This window comes from Pleurodeles waltl, chromosome 1_1 (genome assembly GCF_031143425.1).
Source record: "Pleurodeles waltl isolate 20211129_DDA chromosome 1_1, aPleWal1.hap1.20221129, whole genome shotgun sequence".
NCBI lineage: Eukaryota > Metazoa > Chordata > Amphibia > Caudata > Salamandridae > Pleurodeles > Pleurodeles waltl.
The window spans coordinates 220,057,751-220,078,014 of NC_090436.1; the positions used below are offsets into that span (position 1 = coordinate 220,057,751).

Sequence of the window (20,264 nt, forward strand, 5' to 3'; positions counted from 1 at the left end):
AAACCTTCAGGAGGTCGTAAACAAAAAAAATTGTGTGAGCAGGGAGTCAAGCACTTTTCTGCAATAGCTTCTCAAATGAGAATATTGCTAGCAGAGTTCCAAAATGTTTGTTTGCCAATGAAGTAGTAGGCTATGGACTATAAATACTCCATCCAATTCATTTTTGGAGCTTGAGTTACGAGCTTTGTTTTTAATTTGCTATGAGTGTAAGCTTCATGCAATAATAAGAATCAGAGCCCAACAATCAACAGTTGTTTCATGCCTCCCAAAGATGGCTGTTTGTCCTACTATAGGGTCTCAATGGTACAGCCTGCCTCAATTCTGTCTGAGTAGTCAGATCTATACACTGACATTCCCATGATGATGTAGCCTGGTTGAAAAGGAATCCTTGTTCTAGTGAAATCAAATGTACACTGAATGAGTGGGAAGACAGTTTAGATACTGAGACGTTCACTAAAAATCACCAATTTGTTCTTATTCTTAAGTATTGAACAGTTGACAGGGAGTTCCTTCTCACCCGTACTATCACAAAGGGCAGTGCTTTTTAACTTGAGACTCTGAATAAGTGAACAGTGGAAGTAGAGAGAAAAGGAGAAGGCCATCTATTGAGTATGGAGTTGCACCTATGACAATAATCCCTGGGGTTTCTTTACCGGAATTGACCATTTCCCAGGAGTCCCTCAGGCACTCTCAATCTGAAGGATTATTTTCCCAGTGGTGTGTGCACATCCTGACAAAATGGTTATCACTTGCCAACACTGCACATTTGTGTGGAACAAACGGATGAGGTCAGCAAGGAAGATTCCAAGATCCTGTTATCCGAGGGCACCCAAATGTACACCTGAGAATGTAATTCTTGGGATTAACAGTGCACCTCGCTCTCAATAGGGTCCTACTACTCCATGGGTCTGAGGAACTCCCCAATGATTTCACCAGTCTACTGAACATATAGGATATACCTGAGGCCATTAGGAGGAGGAGGCGGGGGCTATTGCAGCAACGAACTGACGAGCCCCACCACCTCAGTTCCATCCTTGCTTCTCATTAGGCCATGTCACAACTCAGTGGCACATGCCGCCACTCAAGTCTGACAAAGTGGGAGTTTGAAAGGTTGCTGGCACTTGTTTTTCTTTTTTAAACATTCACCTAGAGCAAGAGAGTGAGTAAAGACACACGAGGGGGTGTGTGGAGGAAGGAGGAGGAAGAGAAAGATGGAAAAAACTGACAATGGAGACAGCAGGAGCCTGTCAGACTGAAATAAGGGGACAGGGAGTGTCTGGTGGTACAGTCAAGAGGCATGAGGTGTAATCAAGACTGCGCAAGCGTGATATTAGGCACACTGACACAACTGTGCTGGCCGCAGGCTTCTAAGCAAAGCTTTGGTACCCAGCACACATTGTTTTAAAAATTAAGCACTAGTAGATGTGGGTATAGTGGTGCCATCTGGTTGAAGCTACCCTTGCCTCAGTCACTGCCTTTAGATTGCTATCTGGGCGAGGAAATTTTGGCAGAAGGAAGCTTACTCCTCCAACTGCAAAGGTTTAACTTTAACCATCTGCGCAGTGCACAATTGATTGGGCTTCATCTTCAAATGACAATGCATTATAGGTAAAGCAGCTTCTCTCGTTAACATATGTTCATATTAGGTAAAGAAAAAAAAACACCAATAAAAAATACATTTTCTTTCGGAATGACCAAATGTAAATCAAGGAAATCCTGAGGTGCGCATACATTTTGGACAAAAATTGCAAAAAACTAAGAAAAAGAATAAATATAAACCACATATTTTGAAATACCTTGGAATAGGCTCTTCAGTCATCAAAGCTTCAGAAAGTGTATCTCCGGTGTCTGCATCACTATAAACCTGTGGTTTACCAAATTCTGTAAGAGTGCTTCTGCTCAGGCTTGTCCCCATGGAAAATCGGTCATATAATTGTACCTCATTATCTGGATTCTCTTCTTCTGGTTCCCAAATATTCATCTCGATGGGCCCAATGTTCCTTACTACACGTTTCAAGGTTTTAATTCTCACTTTGTGAAAATTGTGCATTACAAGAGACATCATTTCCTCTCCTTTAGGGCCTAAATGAAAGAAAATCAAGGTTGTTAATCCATCTTTGGCAGCACTGTAGCTGTATCAAGTTTAGGTGTTCCTTATTTGACTTTTGTTTTGCACTTGAAGAACAAGTTACTTACCTTTGGTAATGCCTTATCTGGTAGAGACTATGGGTCTGATCCCATTGTTTCCTATGGGATTTAGATTTCAGCAGATGAGTTATAGGTCACTGTGTGGCAGAGTGATAACCCCTCCAACGTAATCTAAATCAGTCCCTATATCTAGCTGCAGATTCCGTAACTTAAAATTATCCAAGGCATCAGACTGGATCTGGAAGAGTTTTGTGAGCACTACCCCTGCGCACCAGTAAGTGATGTTGATCGGCTGAGTGCGTAGTCCGAGCCAGAAGCGATGTCCGCTGCACATATAAAGTCACCACCCAGGTGTGTCAACGTCAGTTTCTTTTAATGTATTTCGACTCCAAAAACAAAGCTGTGAAGAGCACTGATCACTAGTGGGGATAACTAGGGCCCTGGAAGGGATACAGCTCTGACCCTAGAAATCCGCTTGCAGAGCGGGGAGGATGGGGGGCCCAATAAGAAATCTGCAGGTAGATATTGTCTCTATCAGATAAAGTGTTACCGAAGGTAAGTAACTTGTTCATCTGATAGACTTCTAGCTGCAGATTCCTTACCTTAGAAAAGATACCCAAGCAAAACCATCCCCAGAGGTGGGTCTGCGGACCAAGTTCAGAGAAGAAGTCCTGCAGGACGGAAAGGGCAAAATGCCCATCATGACGGACCTGACCGCCCAGGCAGTATTGTTTAGTAAACGTGTGCAGGAAGGCCCATGTTGCTACCTGGCAGATATCCAGGACCTGAACTTGGCATGCTCATGCAGTGTTCGGAGCTTTGGCTCAGGTGGAATGAGCGTGCAAGCAATTGGCCAATACTTAGCAGATTTTAATGCAGAGCATGACCTATCTGGAGACGGTCTTTCTCTGCACCTCACAATTCTTTTTAGTTCTGACATACCCCACAAAGAGTTTATCATCTGCCTGAAGTTCCTGTATAAGGTCAAAGTAGAACCACAATGCTCGTTTGGAGTCCAGACGATGGAGACGCTCTTCATCACTGGAAGGGTGAGGTGGAGCATACAAAGTAGGCAAGTTGATGGATTGACCTAAATGAAAGGGCTTAACCACCTTTGGAAGAAAGGAAGCCCGCGTGCAAAGCACCACTTTCTCAGGATGACTAGAGAGATAAGGTGGCTTAGATGAGGCCTGTTGCTCACTGACTCGTCAGGCAGATGTTATAGCCACAAGGAAAGTGGTTTTGATGGTAGGCAACCGCCTGAGACAATTGTGAAGCTGCTAAAAGGGAGCGTACATCAAGAAAAAAGAGGGTAGATCAGGTAATCTTAGAAACCGAGAGATAGCAGAAACTCAACCTTTAAGAGTGCCCAGAGCAGAGCCCTGCTGGGCAAGATATATAATGAAGAGAATGACTTAAGAAAGAGGATCAACACTTTTGTTAGAACACCAGACCACAAGTTTCTTCCAATGGGAGGAGTATACCGTCTTGGAGGAGTGCCCAGTTGTCAAGGTAACATTACAGACTTGAGGAGGAAGGTCAAAGGCTGTCTGCCACCGCTCAATCTCCATGCGAGAAGGTGGAGAACCCTCCAGTGCTGCTGCGACAGAAGATCCTCCCGAAGGGGTAGCCTGATCGGAAGATCGATTGCCATGTTCAGTAGCTCAGGATACCAGTCTCTCCATGTCCAACCTGGTGCCACAAGTATAACTTGAGCCTGGTCATTCTTGACCTTATTGAAAGCTCTGGGCAAGAGTGCTAGGAGCCATATCAGGGGAGGCAGGAAATTCCAGGAGCTTCAGCGAACCGTTTTGGAAACTTCACCCAACTTCTAGGTGCAGGGCACCAGGTTATAAAAATAGGGCTCTCAGACCTGCTTCTCAATTCACTACCAGACCTGCAGAAGGGCTTACGGAGAACTGACTGCTGCTGTACCTGGAAGGACTGCTTTGCTGCCTGGAGCCTGCCTTGATCCTTCCGAAGCCAGCCCTGCTGCAGAGCCCTGCATCTTCAACTGCACCCAGGGGATTCAGATGCGACTCCAAGGGCTAGTTTAGCTGGCCTCCTGTTCAGAGCCACAGGGATGTAACATTCTCAATCCGCACCTGGACCCAGCCTGAATGATTTTTGAACCACCTATAGGTCTCCATCAACTTCTGGACCCTTGGATGTGGAGGTAAATGTGCCCAGGTGGCCATTTTCCAAAACGAGGACTTGCTATTTTGAACCTTAAATTTTTTTAATTCATAACTCCCCCATTCTAGTAATTGGATTTTAATGGTTTTGATATTAAATAATTTATTAAAGTTGTCTCTACGTTTCTCAATTGGTTTGGGATTTTCTTTTGTTGTGTTTTCACTTTATAACTATTTGTGTGCTGCATAAATACTTTAGACATTGCCTCTGAGTTTAACCTGACTGCTTTTTGTGCCAAGCTACCCAGGGTTAAGCACAGGTTAATTTAGTGACTTTTTGTGGCTGTCCCTGCAAGGGACTGTGGCTGTTACTTGACCAGAGCTCACACCATATTCAACCAACAACCACATTTCTCACAGCTCCCTTGGCCAAGACAGTTTCAGCTTTCTTGTGGAAAAGAAAAAGATGATCCTCTGTCAGCCTGTTGTAAGATGGCGCTATGGGAGGAGGGGTAGTCAAGAAGGGTAGGGATTATCCCCATCGGACTATCTGCAAAACCCACCTGTCCGATGTTATGGACTAGCGGTTGAGCAGATAATGGTGAATTATGCCACCAACTGGATGCCAGAGATGGTATAATGGCAAAATAGGAGGGTTTGGAGGCTGCAGCTGCGGGGGAGGGGTTGGTGGACTGACCTGATCTCTGGCTGCCTGATCCATAAGGTCTGAAGATACCGTGACCTCGGCCACACACAGGATGGGGAGCATGTGCTGCAAGGTGGGTACTGGCATGGCTGGTAGCCCCTTCCGCAGCCACAAAAGTGGCGAAAAGTGGCTGGTGATGGTGCGGGCAGAAGATAAGCCTGAGTTGTGAACTTTGATGCATCTCTTCCATCTGCTACAGATGGAGAGAACACGGCCTGGGCCTCCTCCGGGATCGCAGGCAGCACTTATGCAACATATCCCAAGGAGTGTGGGAATAGCAGCCTGAAAGGCATGCCATGTTTACAGACTGCAGTGCCAGCGTGGTGGGAGAAAATATCTTCTTTCCAAGTGTCTCCAGCCTCTTGGATTCCCTATCCGGCGGAGCAGTAAGGAATGCGTCAGGGTTGACATGGGAGGTGGAAGCCTGCTTCACCAAACTCTCAGGGGTAGGGTGTTGCATGAGGAAACCTGCATCCTCTGGGGCGGTGGAGACGGACAATTGTCCTATTCTCTGAGGGTCGCATTAAATGGGAAAAGTAGGTCAGATAGTGTAGGAAGCTGCCTACCTATGGCGTGTACCAAATGTATGGGTACACCATGCAGATAATCCAGACAACCCTTATTGGTTGTTTACAAGGGCTTACTTTAATAATCCCAAGAGCTCTATCTGTGGTAGTGTGGTGATGCAGTTTAGGCTTATCAGAGGGGAGTGTTGAGCATTTGCTGTACACACAGAGTCAATAATTGAGACACACAATGAGAGGTCAGAAACAAATTTATAAAAGTAAAACAGTTTTTTCTATATATTTTGACACCAAGATCAACATCACTAGGTAAGTACTTTAAGCGCTATTGAATTTTCAAAGAAATGCTAAGAAAATACAGACTGCCAGATTCGAGGCATGAGCCTCAAACTCGATTATGTTATCCTATGGTAGAAACATACACGGCATACAGTTATTTGAAATGACTGTCAGGAGTCTCTTTTAGGACTTAAGGTGCTCGGAGTTGTGTGTGTGTGTGTGGGGGGGGAGGGAGTCTCAAGTACCATCAGCAGTTCGGGTTTACCCTGGTGTTTCCGGTTGCAGAGGTGCCGGTCACATTGGTAGCCTCATGCACTACAGCGTGAGGGTTCAAAGGGACCTGTCAAACAACAGGGTCTCCAAGAGGGGGAATTTGGGACAAGTCCGGCAGAACCCAATGTGGTGCTCGGCTCATGAGGGATCCCATGTAAAAGGGAGTAGGCTTAAGTTGTGTATATGGGATGGGGGGCTCGAGTGCAGAGGTGCTGGCTGGCTACTTAGAGTTGAAGGCTTCCGCGATTCTCAGTCAACTAGTAGATGAGAGAAAACCAAAACAGCAGGGCCACTATGGATGTGGAGCTGGTCTGTTGTGAAGTCCCTCAATGTGACAGTAGGTCTTGATGGCGGTGGTGTGCAGACTGGGCATAAACAAGCCTTAGTGAGCGCCAATGTTCCGGTAGTCAGGGTATTAGCATGGCGGGGTAATCTTGGAGAATCTAGGGCCTTGAAACTCAGGAGGGAGACGGGGCTGGCCTCCTAGCACCTCAAAAACCTACTCCTGACACGCTGGCTCCATCAGTGGGCCTAATGATCAACAACATGGTGTCCCCGTCACATGTGGTCAGTGTCTACAGATGCAGGGGGAGGGCTCCTCCATCCCAAGGGAGATGCCACTTGGTTGTTGAAGTGCTTGGCAGTCCAACACAGCTTTTGGAGGATGCACAGCTTTTGGACGAGTCGGGTCGCTGCAATTGTCGCAGTTCCAGCAGCAGGGCAGGGTTTGGCACCAAGTGTTGGTGAAGTCCTCAGATCTTGTATTCACTGCTCTTCTTGTGCCTTTATTCGTTTTCCAGTAGTCGAATCTGAAGTCCTGGTGTCATGGAGACTCTTTAATTCTGAATTTAGGGGTGTATAGGGTAGTAGACAATGGGCTACTTACTCCTTGGGAGACTATACCGCATAGATGACCACTTCCTGGCCAGAGTGGGCATTTCCCGGACCCAGAATTCCTAGTTCCACTCAAAACAAGATGGTGGAACCCTTCCTTGAGTGTTCACTTCAGGTAACCCACCATAGGGGAATAACTAGCCTAGAAGTGAGACATGGCTTCTAAGTAACTAATTTCCCACCTGCTTTTGTGCCATATGGGCCTCAGGGCAGGAGTGGCGTTTCCCAGGACTGGGAGAACGCAGATTTGTATATCAAAGGCGGCAGGGGCTTTAAAGCCCCAGGCTCTGATATGTTAAATTGTTAGCCATTCTGACGGAGGAGGTGTGATCACCCCCCTCCAGAGCAGGCGTTGTTTCTGGCCTCTGCGAGCACAAGATCTCACCTACAGGGGTCAGAAGCTTGTCTGTAGAGGCAGATGGTCGATATCAGTCAGCCAACACACTAAGAGACTAGTAGAATTCAGGGGGAAAATCTAAGGTGCCCTCTGGGTGCATGTCATAACAAATCCAAGACTGGCATCAGTATGGATTTATTAAGACAAGGTGTTTGATACCAAACATCAGTATTTTCAGTGCACCCATCATGCAGCTGGCAACTCGTAATGACCACTGCCCAGTATATGTCCTCAACATGACTGCAGATAACTGCAATGTATAGGATGGAACTAGACATTAAAGGGGTACATCTGCTCCTGCTGATATGCCCTAACATGCAATATAATGCACCAGATCTTAGGGCTCGAAGGCCTGCTTTTGGGGTGACTTACATATATTATATGCAGTGGTTGTGAGTATCGCACACAGGGTGTGTGTAATGTTGTGTTTTCTAAATGATTTGCACCATTTCACACATTCAGCAATGACAGTCTCCTTGTGTCTGAGTGTGGGCCCCTCAAGGTGGCATAATATATGCAGCAGCCCTTAGAGATACTCTATAGTGCCCATGCCCTGGGTACCAGGTGTATCATTTACCAGTGACAGCCCTTACCAATTGGGTTATAATTGAGCATTACCTTGTTTTAGGGAAGGAGCACTGATTCTGGGGACCTGGTTAGCAGGTAACCAGTGCAACCTCAGATGAAAAGCAGTCAGTACTAGGGCACAAAGTGGGTACCTGAGCAAGGGGCCTGTAGTCTACATAAGCAGCTGCAGCGAAGCAATCTGCAACCAGCATACAGTCATGGTCATCTGTCTGGAATCTCCCTCTAACGTACAAGGGTCAAAAAAGTGTTTTTGTAACAAAACATCTGATGTTCCAAGAAAGGATCCCCACGTAAGAGTGTATATGTTTCTGTGAACATTGGAGACAAAGCGTACCACTGTTGCTGGCAACCTATCTTACTGCAGCCCTGAGAAAGCACAGAGTGAATGAAATGTCTTGTTTAAGAATGCAGTGCTGACTTAGGGGAAAAACAGCTAGATAGAGAAAATAAAACAAGACCGCAAATGTGGCTATTGTTAAAAAAATGTAACAAAGTTAAAATAAAACATATCTAGGTTAAAGTGCACAGCGGCAGGCCTAGTTTGCTAAAATAACGCATATAAAACTATAGCTAAAATGGCTACACAACACCCTCCCCTTGCGGGTTCAAAGGTGGTTCAAAGACTAATTATATAAAAGCTACTAAAAATCATCCAAAATACTGGAGAAGATTGAATGAATGGTTGAAGGTATTAAGCTAAATATAGAGGAGAAGGTATGAATGAAACCAGAACCAACAGCCTTAAAGAAATTTGTGACTCCAGTAGTACCGGATGCATTAAATATGCGTCCCACAAGTTCACCAGTGTCTCAGAAAGTTAGTACTTAAAAGGGACTGTATCTCTGCGGAAGACCTCTCAGCCTGAAGCACATAGGTCTCGCATGCAGATGTAAGTGCCACATGTTTTTGAAACAATAAAGCCTTGAGTCTGCTCAACTTGTCAAAATTCACAATTGAAGTAGCGTTAAGGGGCCAAATCTCAGCTACTTCGCTCTGTCGTGTAGGAGGAAAAAGTACATTCCCGCAGCATATAACAATTTTGGAGACCGAAACGGCATAAACTATTCCGGCTCGCATCCCACAACAGCTCTCACTATTGAGGAGCACATAGCTGCCATTCGAGAGCACCTGGAATGCAGGTTTAATCAAGGGAACTGGGACCCCCTTCAGATAACAAGCCAAGTTCGCTGCTGAACCATTACACGCCTTGTGCAAAGACAGCGGTTTACAAACCATCGAATGGCTGACAGAAGTCTCACATTCACTACCGCTAAGAAAGTTCTCCTTCATGCTACTGAGACATTTGTACATGAAGGGCAGCTCCCATACCTTGTGTATGTAACTATCTCCTAGACTTTCATATCTGCCCACTGGAATGTGTTTTAAGCAGGATGTGAATTGAAGTGTTGAAATAGGCAGATTGATGACCCCGTGTATTAACCACTCAGCAGACGGTATTTCAGCCACAGTAAAAGGCAACTTTTCTAATTACTCAATATTTAACATGACATAAGTCACTTCTTTTTAAGCCATTAGTTGTTGTTGTTGCGTTAAATTAAATGTGGAAAATATGTCCCTCGCACTGCCATGTTGCCAGGGAACGCGACCCGTCTTCAGTGTTTGTAGTGTTCAAACTAACTGCATAATTGATCTTAGTTGTCTCTGTCCATGGTGTAAAGAGGACATGTCGCTCTGTACTATGTCTATTGCAGAGGAAACAATGTTGTTTAAGGTGTATATTCGGTCAGACAGGGTATTAATCCCATTATCTACAACAGCTAATGCCTTCTGTAAACTTTCCTGATCTTTTTGCCTTAACCGGGCAGCAGCTTCTTGTTGAGAAAGCTTCCAAATTTCATTATAGACTGAATATGAGAAGGGCTTTCCGAGTTGTTTTCTGGGGACTAACAGGAAATCCTGTAAGTTAGTGTCGTTAGGCAGGAGACTGAGGTGTTCTCGAACAACATCTAGTGAGTTTCCCTACACTGTATGTTGTTACTATTCCCGCATGCTCAGATGACACATAGTGAGTGTCAGGCCTACTTGTTCTAAAACCCCACGTGGAGTTTACAAGAAGTTTATGACACCCATTGGTATCTATGGGCCACAATAACCACCCACCAGGACGTGAAAGTGAAGCATTAAACGTGCCGTCTTGGACCCATTCATCGAGCTCATCTTTAGTTGCATTTATATACTTTTGCTATTTGTAAAATTTTGCAGGAATACTGGGCACATTCAAATCCTTACTTTTTGCTAAGCCTAAACAACTTGTCTGTTGTACAGTTTCATTTAAAAATATAATAATTTGAACAGGTATCAGGCATGCTCTAAATAAAGCTTCCTTTCCCCTTATTTGCCAGTCTTTTGTTCCCCACACATTTTTTAAGTCAGTTGACTTCAACCAATATTCATTGTTATCAATATAATATAAGAAATTTACATAGTCTCATTGATATGGAATACATACATATAATCTATTGCAGTATATATTTATGGCATTATTAATTGATCTTGAGTTCACATTGAATGAGATGGTCTTGCTAATGCGATATTTTGATATAGATAATGGTTGGATATAAGGTTATTAGGCACTTAGCTTTGATTGTAATAATAATATATATATATAATAATAATAATATATAAAGAGGTATAACTTATCTAAAATGCTGCTTTATAATTAGCTATATGTTTTTGGTAAGTACTCTTGTCCTTTCTCTCCTGTGTTTGAGGAACAAACAGACAGATTAAAAATTCATTTCTACTCAATGAAGGCTTAGTATAATTGAATTACGAACACTGAGAATAAAAAATTCTTAGGTACAATGTCACAATTGATAGTAAATTGATCACCATAGTAGATGTGTTAAGTCAGTAATTTGGTATTTTAAATGTATCCATCAAATGTTCTCTTTTTCTTTCTCCTTTTTTTCTTTTTCTAAACAAATACTATTTTGTATTATTTATTATGTTTACTTGACTACGGTATCCAGAATGCCTCATTGTGGGCAAGTGGAATTATCAGTATTTAAGAGAAACAGTGGAAGGACTCGCTAACCGTGAACATGACTCCTGGGGAGTCAAAAAGGCATTGGTAGTTGCTAAACCCTCACAATAAAGATTGCATTTTGGGAGCTTTTTGAAGTGCAATGAATTTTTTCTTAATTGAACTATTATTAAATTCACAGAGTGTACATCATGTGCTACTGAGCCACATTCATTTTCACTGTTATGGTATGAATATAATTATAATGTGATCATATAATAAGTTATTTTGAGTAACTGTAGTAAAAAAAGCACACATTTAATGCTACAGTGCAAAGAGTAGATTCGAGTTTATCACCACAGTACATCAAAACTGACATGCTAAATACATTTTACTGCCTCACAGTTTGCATGTAACCATTACTTCATGTGAGGAAACAACTCCCCTAATAGTTATGAGGTCTCTTCAGTGTCATATTACTTTACAGCTGTTATACGCTTGCATCCTAGACTTTGAGACAATTACACAATTAAAAAGCATGCAAACAGCAACAGTGGTCTAATTGTTGCACATCTCGCTGTGTATCAACATTAACAGAACAATGGTGCTCTACACGCCACAACACACCTGTTGCCCTGACGTCTGTGTTTTAGCTATAGAAAACTCTGCTAAGACCAATATATACAAAAAGTAGCGGTGCATTCTCAAATTATAATCAGACGTGTTATGAATAATAGTCCAGGAACATGTGGCAATACAACCAATCTCATTATCAAAAAATATGTGAGACAAATACAAACAAGAACTAAATCAGAAGAACAATCTTTGCTTGATTTTACAATAGGAATTTATAAACCCATACAAAATCGAAATACAATAATGACCACACATCACAATAAAGTTAATCCTTAGAATGAGCAGATGTTGTCATAAAAAAGATGTATAAAATCCATAACGCATTGATGATCTTGGTCGAAACAAGAATTTAGCCAACACTCATAGAGCAAGCCACAAATCAATCATGGGTCCATGTAACATCTTTTTCCAAGTATAGAATCGAAACAGCTTCACATTCTGGATCATGAAGTCATTATACGCTTTCTAACAATGATTTCCAATTTTGGTCTGAAGATCCACAATGGATCTGATACAGGTAATTCATATTCCCCAATGCAGAAGACAGCAAAAGTCCAACTTTACTCCTGGAAATGGAGACTTACAATAGTTCCAACCTCACAGCAGCCTTTTTAGGGACAAGTAAATCCAAATTATTTGTTTTCAATTTTTTTTTCCTCAAAAGAAAGCAGAAAGAGTTTCACAAAGTACTAATGAAGAGAAATCCCTAGGTAAAAATTCTTGGGCAACAGAAGAGAATTGACAATTTGGAATATTTCACTGGAAGCATTCTTGGCTAAATTAATTTCTGTACAATAAGTCTGCTTGAGCCGACTTACTTAATTTACACTAGGACAGTGCTGCTTTATAAGCATCTTTCCCTGCCAAAGCATAGCCTCTTCTCCATTTTCTATCTATATTTTTGCATTTTGTTTTTTCCCCTCGCAAGGGCAAGCGCAAATCAGGGGGCTGAAGAAGAAGGTCTAGGAAATCCCAAGTTATTAAAGGGGCTAAATTGAGGGAATGGTGAAGATGGCAGATGCGTAGGGCATGTTTCCCCACTCCTCCGTCGCAGCGCCACAATAAGAAGCCTCTGAAGTGAAGCCAGAGACCTGGAAAAGGGGTGACCGAGACCTGTTCCCAGAGGTGAGGCTAGGGATGTTCTGTGCATTGTGACCGACACCCAATTGCTATGCTGCTGGCCTCTGGCAGCCGAACCTCATCGATGACACAAGATGGAGGCAAATGTGTGTTGACTTGTGCCGGCAACCCTCGAAACAACATCATGCCTGAGAAGTGGGGAACGGAACCCCAGCCACAAACAGGGGTGGCGGTGTCACCGGCCTGGAGTCCCCGGGGCACGAAGCTGGGAGGGCCCCCGCCCCTTCGGCCCATATACAAAACAGGTGAGGCTTAGGCTAGTGGCATAAAATCTCTCAACCCCCTTGGACTGCAAGGACATCCCTCGTCTAGCGACAAAGTAGGATGTCCCTGTCTTGAGGAGTTTGGCAGAGCCCACATATTTATTGGGCTGCAGATAGCCAAGCAAGACCCTGGCGACTGTGGAAGACACTCGGAAGGTAGACCCAGGCCACAGGGAAAGAGGTCAGTGACGTTGAGCAATGGATTGCACCCAGTGACTCAACATGGCATCTGAGAGGGGAAAGAAGGAATGGGCGCTAAATGACATGTTAACTCGCTCCACGGAGACCCCGCCCGAGGCACAAGCCTTGTAGGAAAGCGCTTTTTTTTTTTACATGGCCACCCTCACTTTTTGCCCGAGTACTGATGCATTTTGACAGGAAGTGCACTGGGTCCCTTCTAACCAGCCCCCCAGTGCCAGTGCTCTACCCCTTAAATGAGACATATGATGACTGCAACCCAATTGCAAGAACTTTCACACCCATGTAAGTCCATAGAGAAATGGTAAGCCTGGTTCCTAGGGCATGGGTACTAAAGAGGGTCCCTAAGGGCTGCAGCATGTATTATGCCACCTTAAAGGACCCACATTCATACACATGTAGACTGCCATCTCACAATGTTTGAAATGGTGCAAAACATTTTGAAAACAAGACATGGCACATTCATTGTGTGTCATGACTAGGTACACTACATTTACTATGTCTAAGTCACCCCTAACACAGGCCTTTGACCCTCAGACAGGGTGCATTTTATTATTATATATGCATGAGCAGATAGGCCCCTTTGATGTCTAGTTCCATTGCTAGATATTGCAAGTGATTAGGCAGCCATCTTGAGTACATGCACTGGACACTCGTCATTACAAGTGACCCAGCTACATGATGGCTGCACTGAAACTAATGGTGTTTGGTATCAAACACCTCATTTTAATAAATCCATACTGATGCCAGTACTGGATATATTATGGCATGCATCCAGAGGGCACCTTAGATGTGTCCCCTGAAAACCTAGTAGTTTCTTAGTGAGCCACCACAGTCGAGTTTCTGACCCAGCAGGTGAAAGCCCACACTTTCAGGGGCCAGAAACAATACCTCCTCTGGAGGAAGGTGATCACACCTTCTCCAGCAGGATGGCTAGCGTTTTAGCATTTAAGAGCGAGGGGCGACAGTCTTTGATATGCACCTTTGGCTTCCTAAAGTCCTGGGGAATGCCACCAGCTGCCATGAGGCCCATTTAGCACCAGAGCAGGCTGGAAATTAGTTATTCAGGAGATGTGTTACACTTCTAGGCTAGTCACACCCCTAAGGTGGGCTACCTGAAGTGAGCACTGGAAGAAGGGTTTCACCATCTTGTTTTTGGTGAAACTAGTAACTCTTGGTTAGGGATATGCCCACGACCCACAGAAAGTGGTCATGTAGAGGGTGTAGTCACCCCAGGGGTAAACAGCCCTTAGGCTACTACCATACACTCCCCTAAAAGCACCTAAATTTAGTATTTATGGGTCCCTCTTAAACAAGGAAATCAGGTTTGACTACTTGGATCCGAAGAAGGACCAAGAAGAGCCAACAACGCAAGAAATGTGGACCAGCACCAAAATTGGTGCCAAAACCCTGCCTGGCTGCTGATCTCCTGAAAATTGCAAGAAACGACTCATCCTGCACTGACCAGTCTCCCCAAACCCTTGGAGGTCTGCCCAGCACTTCACCAAGCAAGCAGCATCTCCCTTGAGGAGGAGGAGCCGCCTCCCTGCACCTGCAAGCACCGACCACATCTGCCCGGTTCACGGTTTTGCTGACCATCGGTTCCACCAAGGAGGTAACTCACCAGGAAGAGGACATCAAGAGTCCAGGAGGTTAGTCTTGTTGCTTCACCAAGTCTCGAGATGCTGAGCCCTCCCGGAGCCTCCCTGCACCAATACTGCCAGAGCTCTTGCATGCTTGTTGTATGTCCAGCCCAGACACCACAAACGCCAACACAGACATGCCCACTTCGGGATCTTCAAAGCCATCACTGAGAGGGGCCCTGCAGTCTTGTTTTCTCTCTTCAGGTCACCCAAAACCAAGTGAGCGCCTCTGACTCGAGCGACCCACCAGACAAACCACATCTGCACCTGAGCCCCCCAGCCCAGGTCCACGTCAACCAAATATGACTTCATGCCCCAGAGACCCTCTACAGCAGAGCCCCCCTGTGGATTCTGCTGGACTGGTCCCTCAGTCCCCACTTGCAGGTACTTCTCCAATAACTTTACAGTGTAGCCCTCAAGGCTATCAATGCGACCAGCACCTCTGCACCCGGGAACAGCAGGGCAGGTAAAACCGAACTGTTGACGGTTTCTTAGACCTTGGCCCCTAAGCCCTTAAGTCCAGGAGAAGAACCCTGGTAACAGTTTGCAAGTATTTTAATGCAGTGCGTGTTTCTCTCATAGGATAACATTAGCACATTCGAGGCTCATGCCTCAAATCTGACAGCTTGCTATTTCTACTGTTTCTCATGTAAAAAGGTATAATGTCTAAAGTAGTTACCCAATAACCATGATCTTGGTGTCAATATATATATATATAAAAATATTATTTTTCTAAAATTGGTCTCGGATTTCTTATTGTGTCTCACATTTACTTACCCTGTGTGTACAACAAATACTCAACACTACCCTCTGATAAGCCTAAGCTGCTTGACCACACTACCTCAAATAGAGCACTTGGGATTATTAAAGCATGCCAAGAAAGGTCGTCTGGACTATCTGCATGGTGTACCACTACATTTGGTACACCACATAGCTAGTTTCCTATAACCCTGACCTCCACGATTGGAGCTCACAGCGGACTGAGGTGAGGAGGATGCCCCATTGATATGATCATTCATGGAAGCACTCTTCACTTCTCTTTGCGAGGATATCCAATCAGTAAAGTGGGAACTTGCACAGGATCTTTGGGAGGTCAAGCAGGACCTGGCGAAAGTGGGCAACAGTGTGTCCACTCTTGAGGACAATGAAAATGAAGAGAAAATATTGAGCATTCGCAGCAGGACGCCTTGCAGGCCCACACCGAAAACTTTCAGAACTGCTCCCATATGAGTAATATACGAATCTGTGGAGTGCTAAGGGGGGAAGAGGGTACAGCCATTGTGAACTATGTGAAGGCCCTCTTCTGACAGCTACTGGGGGTACAGGAGGAGTCAGATGTCCAACTTGACATGGTTCATAGGGCCAGTCTGTTGAGACATGATTCAGTTGGAGGAGGCCATCTTGCGTGGGGCCAGGGATGCTTAATCGAAGCAATTTTGAGGACATAACCTTATGCTCTACCAAGACTTGCCTGCGCTAACCCTTCAGAAATGCAGGGCCTTACAACCCTTTATGACCTGCCTCAGAAACAAGGGTATTTCCTACAATTGGAGGCACCCATTCTGCCTGATCTTTGGGTGGGAGGGGACGCTGTATTAGCTGAAATTCCTGGAGGTGGACTGCCATCCCCTACACATCCCTCATGGAGCCGGGGAGGCACTGACAACGGGAACTCGCAAACATAAGGACTGACCCCACATTCGAAGAAGGAAACCTGCATCGTCACCTAAAGGCCTTCACCCAAACCTTGAAACCTTTGCCCTGGGATGACAGGTGGTCATCAACAGCCTCGCCAGTGACCCTTAGAGACAGGAGTCAAACTAAGACTCAATGAGGAACTGTGGCTTTCAAGGCCTCCCTGTGGGATGGTGAGACTGTGCCAGGCCTGCGGAGTAGCTGGCCCCTGTCCAGGAACAACTGCTGGAACTTCCTTGGCTACCCAGTGGACTCATTAAGTAATGGTTTGTTTTGGTTTATGGTTGGGGTTTATGTTGGCATTGTACTTACTCCCTTATGGGGGTTGTGATGCACATGGGGGATCATCTTGCAGTGCCCGACTGCTACCTCAGCACCCCAGGCACTACAATTCCCCTCCTTGCCATTACACATGGGGTGGTCTACAGCTTTACCCTTCGGAGGTTTTTGCCCACGATTAACTGAAAGGCATTAGACTGAATCTGAGGGGGCTCAATAGCCCAGCAAAGTGATTCTGTGCTTTCTAGAGCATACATATATGTGACTGCTAGAGGAAACACACTTACCCTGGTGACTGCAACATAATACAGTCACTCCCCCTACCAATATTTCCCATACAACCCTACAAAGGAAGGGTGAGGGGAGTTTCCATACACTTCTCCTGCTCGTTTATAAGGTCAGTGGGGGGCAAGGTTGCAGAATTGAGAAGGCAAATGCTTGTGCTCACTATGAGAACCAGAAACAATTCAGAATGTGGGCCTTGACAGACATTATGGCATTCACACACAGTCCTGATAGGAGGGGACCTCAATCTTGTGATGGACAATGACCTTGACAGGTCGGGACAACACAATGGCCAATCCGGAGAACTTTCGCGGGAGGGAGCGGAATGGATGTTGGAGATTGGACTGTGCGATCAGTAGCAGCTGGCCCATCCGCGCACTAGGGATTACACTTTTTACTCACATAACCCTAAGACATATACTCACATTGATTGCTTCTTGGGCACCCAGGGAGTGCACAGACTGATTAGAGGGGGCACAGAATGAACCTAGGTCACTATACAATCATGCCCCATTGATCCTTGGGCTTCAGGTGGCCCCTTTGCACCAACCCGGTGACCACTGCAGTTGCAGGAAACCTTGATACATAGACCTGACAGTACGCCACATCCCCCAGAAGATCAAAGATTTTATAGCAGTTAACAACACAAACAAAATCTCTGCAGCTATCGTATGGGAGACTCTGAAAGTGGTGGTCGGGAACAGCTAACTGCTATTTCCACCGCTGTTAATAAGGAGAAGAGAGGGGAATTGGAAGCGAAGGTGAGAAAGTTGGAAGGCATTCATGAAAGGACTAGGGCCCCTAGAATATGGCAACAGCTGGAAGCCACGAGGGCGCAGCTTGGCAGTCTAGACCTGGATAGGGCAGAATGTGTTGCTGCAACTACAGCACTCTTCCTACATGGGAGGGGGGGGATAAATGTGGCAAGTTCCTAGCCAGTAAGCAACGAGCAAGGAGACAGGCTGAGAGGGTGGATGTTATTCTCCAGCCAGATGGCAGCGAAGTGACAGAGGATTTGGCCATAGCAGGCCGCCTTTAGGGACTTCTATAAGTCCCTTTACGAGGGACATGACCTGCAGTCTGCAGACTCGCAGACCTATCTACAGGACACGCACACTCCCCAGCGGACACCCCAACATGCCACTTCCCTTGATCAGTCCATTCGCATAGTGGAAGTCATCACGGCCATCACTCGACAGAAGCTCCTTAGATCTCCAAGCCAAGATGGCTTTCCAGCCCTTTTCTAAAAAACTTTTGCCAGATGCTCGCTCCTATCCTCACCAGACTAACTCACTGGTGGACACAGGTACCCTCACAAGCTCCATACTGGAGGCAGCCATCACAGTTATACCTAAACCCAGGAAGGACAAATGCCAATGTGGCACATATCAACCCAGTTCATTACTCAATGTGGATGCCAAGCTTTTCACTAGCTTTTTTGTGAAAAGACTAGGACCCCTTTGACTGAGTTTGATAGATCCCGACCAGTCAGGATTTATCCCTCACGCCAATGTGGTGACAATACCAAGCAAATCCTCCACCTCATCAACAAAGCCAAATGCTCATGGCGGGAAATAAAGTTTTTAACCAGGTGCATTGGTCTTACCTAGATGCAACACTGGCCCACTTTGGAGTCGGAGACACATTTCCCATCTGGATCCTTAGCAGCTCTGGGGCAACTAGATCGGAGGTTCGGGTGAATGGAGTGCCCTTGGCCCCCTTCCTCATAGGCAGAGGTACAAGGCAGGGCTACTCACTCCTGACCCTGTTTATTTCTCTTTACAAGGAGCCCCTGGCATAGAGGATTAGGGACGATCTAAGCATTACCGGGGTGAGGTTGGAGGCAAGGGACACACTATTAGCCTTTACACTGACAATGCTATTGTAACACTTGAGGACCCATTATAGGCCCTACTGGCTTTCTTGGCTGAACTAGAGCAATTTGGGGAAGGCCTCGGGCTTCCCCATCTACTTGTAAAAGTCGCAGGCGCTTAACCTCTGTCACGCCTGCTGTATTGAAACAGCTGGTTTCTCTCTGTCCATTTATATGGGCACACTGCTAAGTCACATACCTTTGAATACAGATAACCCCCACTATAAACAAGACAGTGGCTATCAACTACTGAGCCCTACTCCGACAGGTCTGGGCGGTCCTCTCACATTGGAAATACTACTGCCTTTCCTAGCTTGGGAGAGTGGCGGCTCTAAAAAATGACTCTTTCTGAAGGGTTTATTCCTGTTTCAGGCCTTCCCATTAACACCCCCGATAGGCCTGCTTCCTTTGCTCCAGGCGGAAATCCATTTGTTTGTCTGGGAGGGACGAGGGCCTCCTTTGTACCACAACAGGCTACACCACCCGGTCCATGAAAGGGACATAGTCTTTTGCACTATTATTAAGCCACGCAACTTCGGTTTGTCGTGGAATGGGGCCATAAGGAGTCTGAGAAGCATTGATGTTTTATGGATGGGGCAATAGCAGGAGGTCATCATTGGAAAATCCCCTGGCTACAGAAGAGTCAAAGAGTCTGGGGGCTTTATTTTTCCCCTGTAACGAGCACCACTCTTCGGGTTTCTGACCAAGTCGCTACTCAGACGGTCTTGACATTGTTTCCCTCACCATTGACACCAATCCTGGGGAGCACAGATTTTACCCCTGGCCACCCACCCACCGCCTTTGTGGCGTGGCAGGCAACAGGCTCTAGATGGATTGGTCATTTATTTGACATGGAGGGGATCATTCCCTTAGAACATCTCAAGGCCGACTGTGGCCTGCCAGAGACAGAACAGATGCGCTATCTACAGGTCTGCCACTGGGTTGCCCATCCAGATGTCTGAGGTGGCGCACAACTTGCCCTTGCACCTTTTAAACAGTGGCTTTTGTCCAAGGAAAGCGAACGGCACATTATCATGACTTATATGCCCTTCTGCTGCCACCCCACAGGGGAGAAAAAAGCAGGTCCAAGACGATGGGAGATCTAATTGCGGTGAGCCCTGACGCACAGGGAATGGGAGAACATATACTACAGGACACGATGAACAGTGCGCAATATTGCAAGTATAGAATCTGCTGCTAAAATTGAAACACACTGGTATTTAACACCTGCTAGGTTGCATAGAGGGAACTCCTCTTGCAGTGAAGATTGCTGGAAGGGCTGCTGTGCTGCGGGGACCTCGCTTCTGTTTCTCTGGGCGTGT

The 20,264-nt window shown here is 45.6% G+C and overlaps 1 protein-coding gene across 6 annotated transcripts in view; it reads right to left on the minus strand.

The window, feature by feature from the left end:
- CPLANE1 (ciliogenesis and planar polarity effector complex subunit 1) overlaps window positions 1-20,264 on the minus strand; it is a 1,992,329-nt gene that overhangs the window by 1,035,454 nt on the left and 936,611 nt on the right. For all 6 annotated transcript variants that reach the window (XM_069221234.1, XM_069221235.1, XM_069221236.1 and 3 more), the window contains one exon: window positions 1,797-2,082. In XM_069221234.1, coding sequence (XP_069077335.1) covers window positions 1,797-2,082 — 286 coding nt within the window. The remainder of the gene's footprint in view (window positions 1-1,796; window positions 2,083-20,264) is intronic.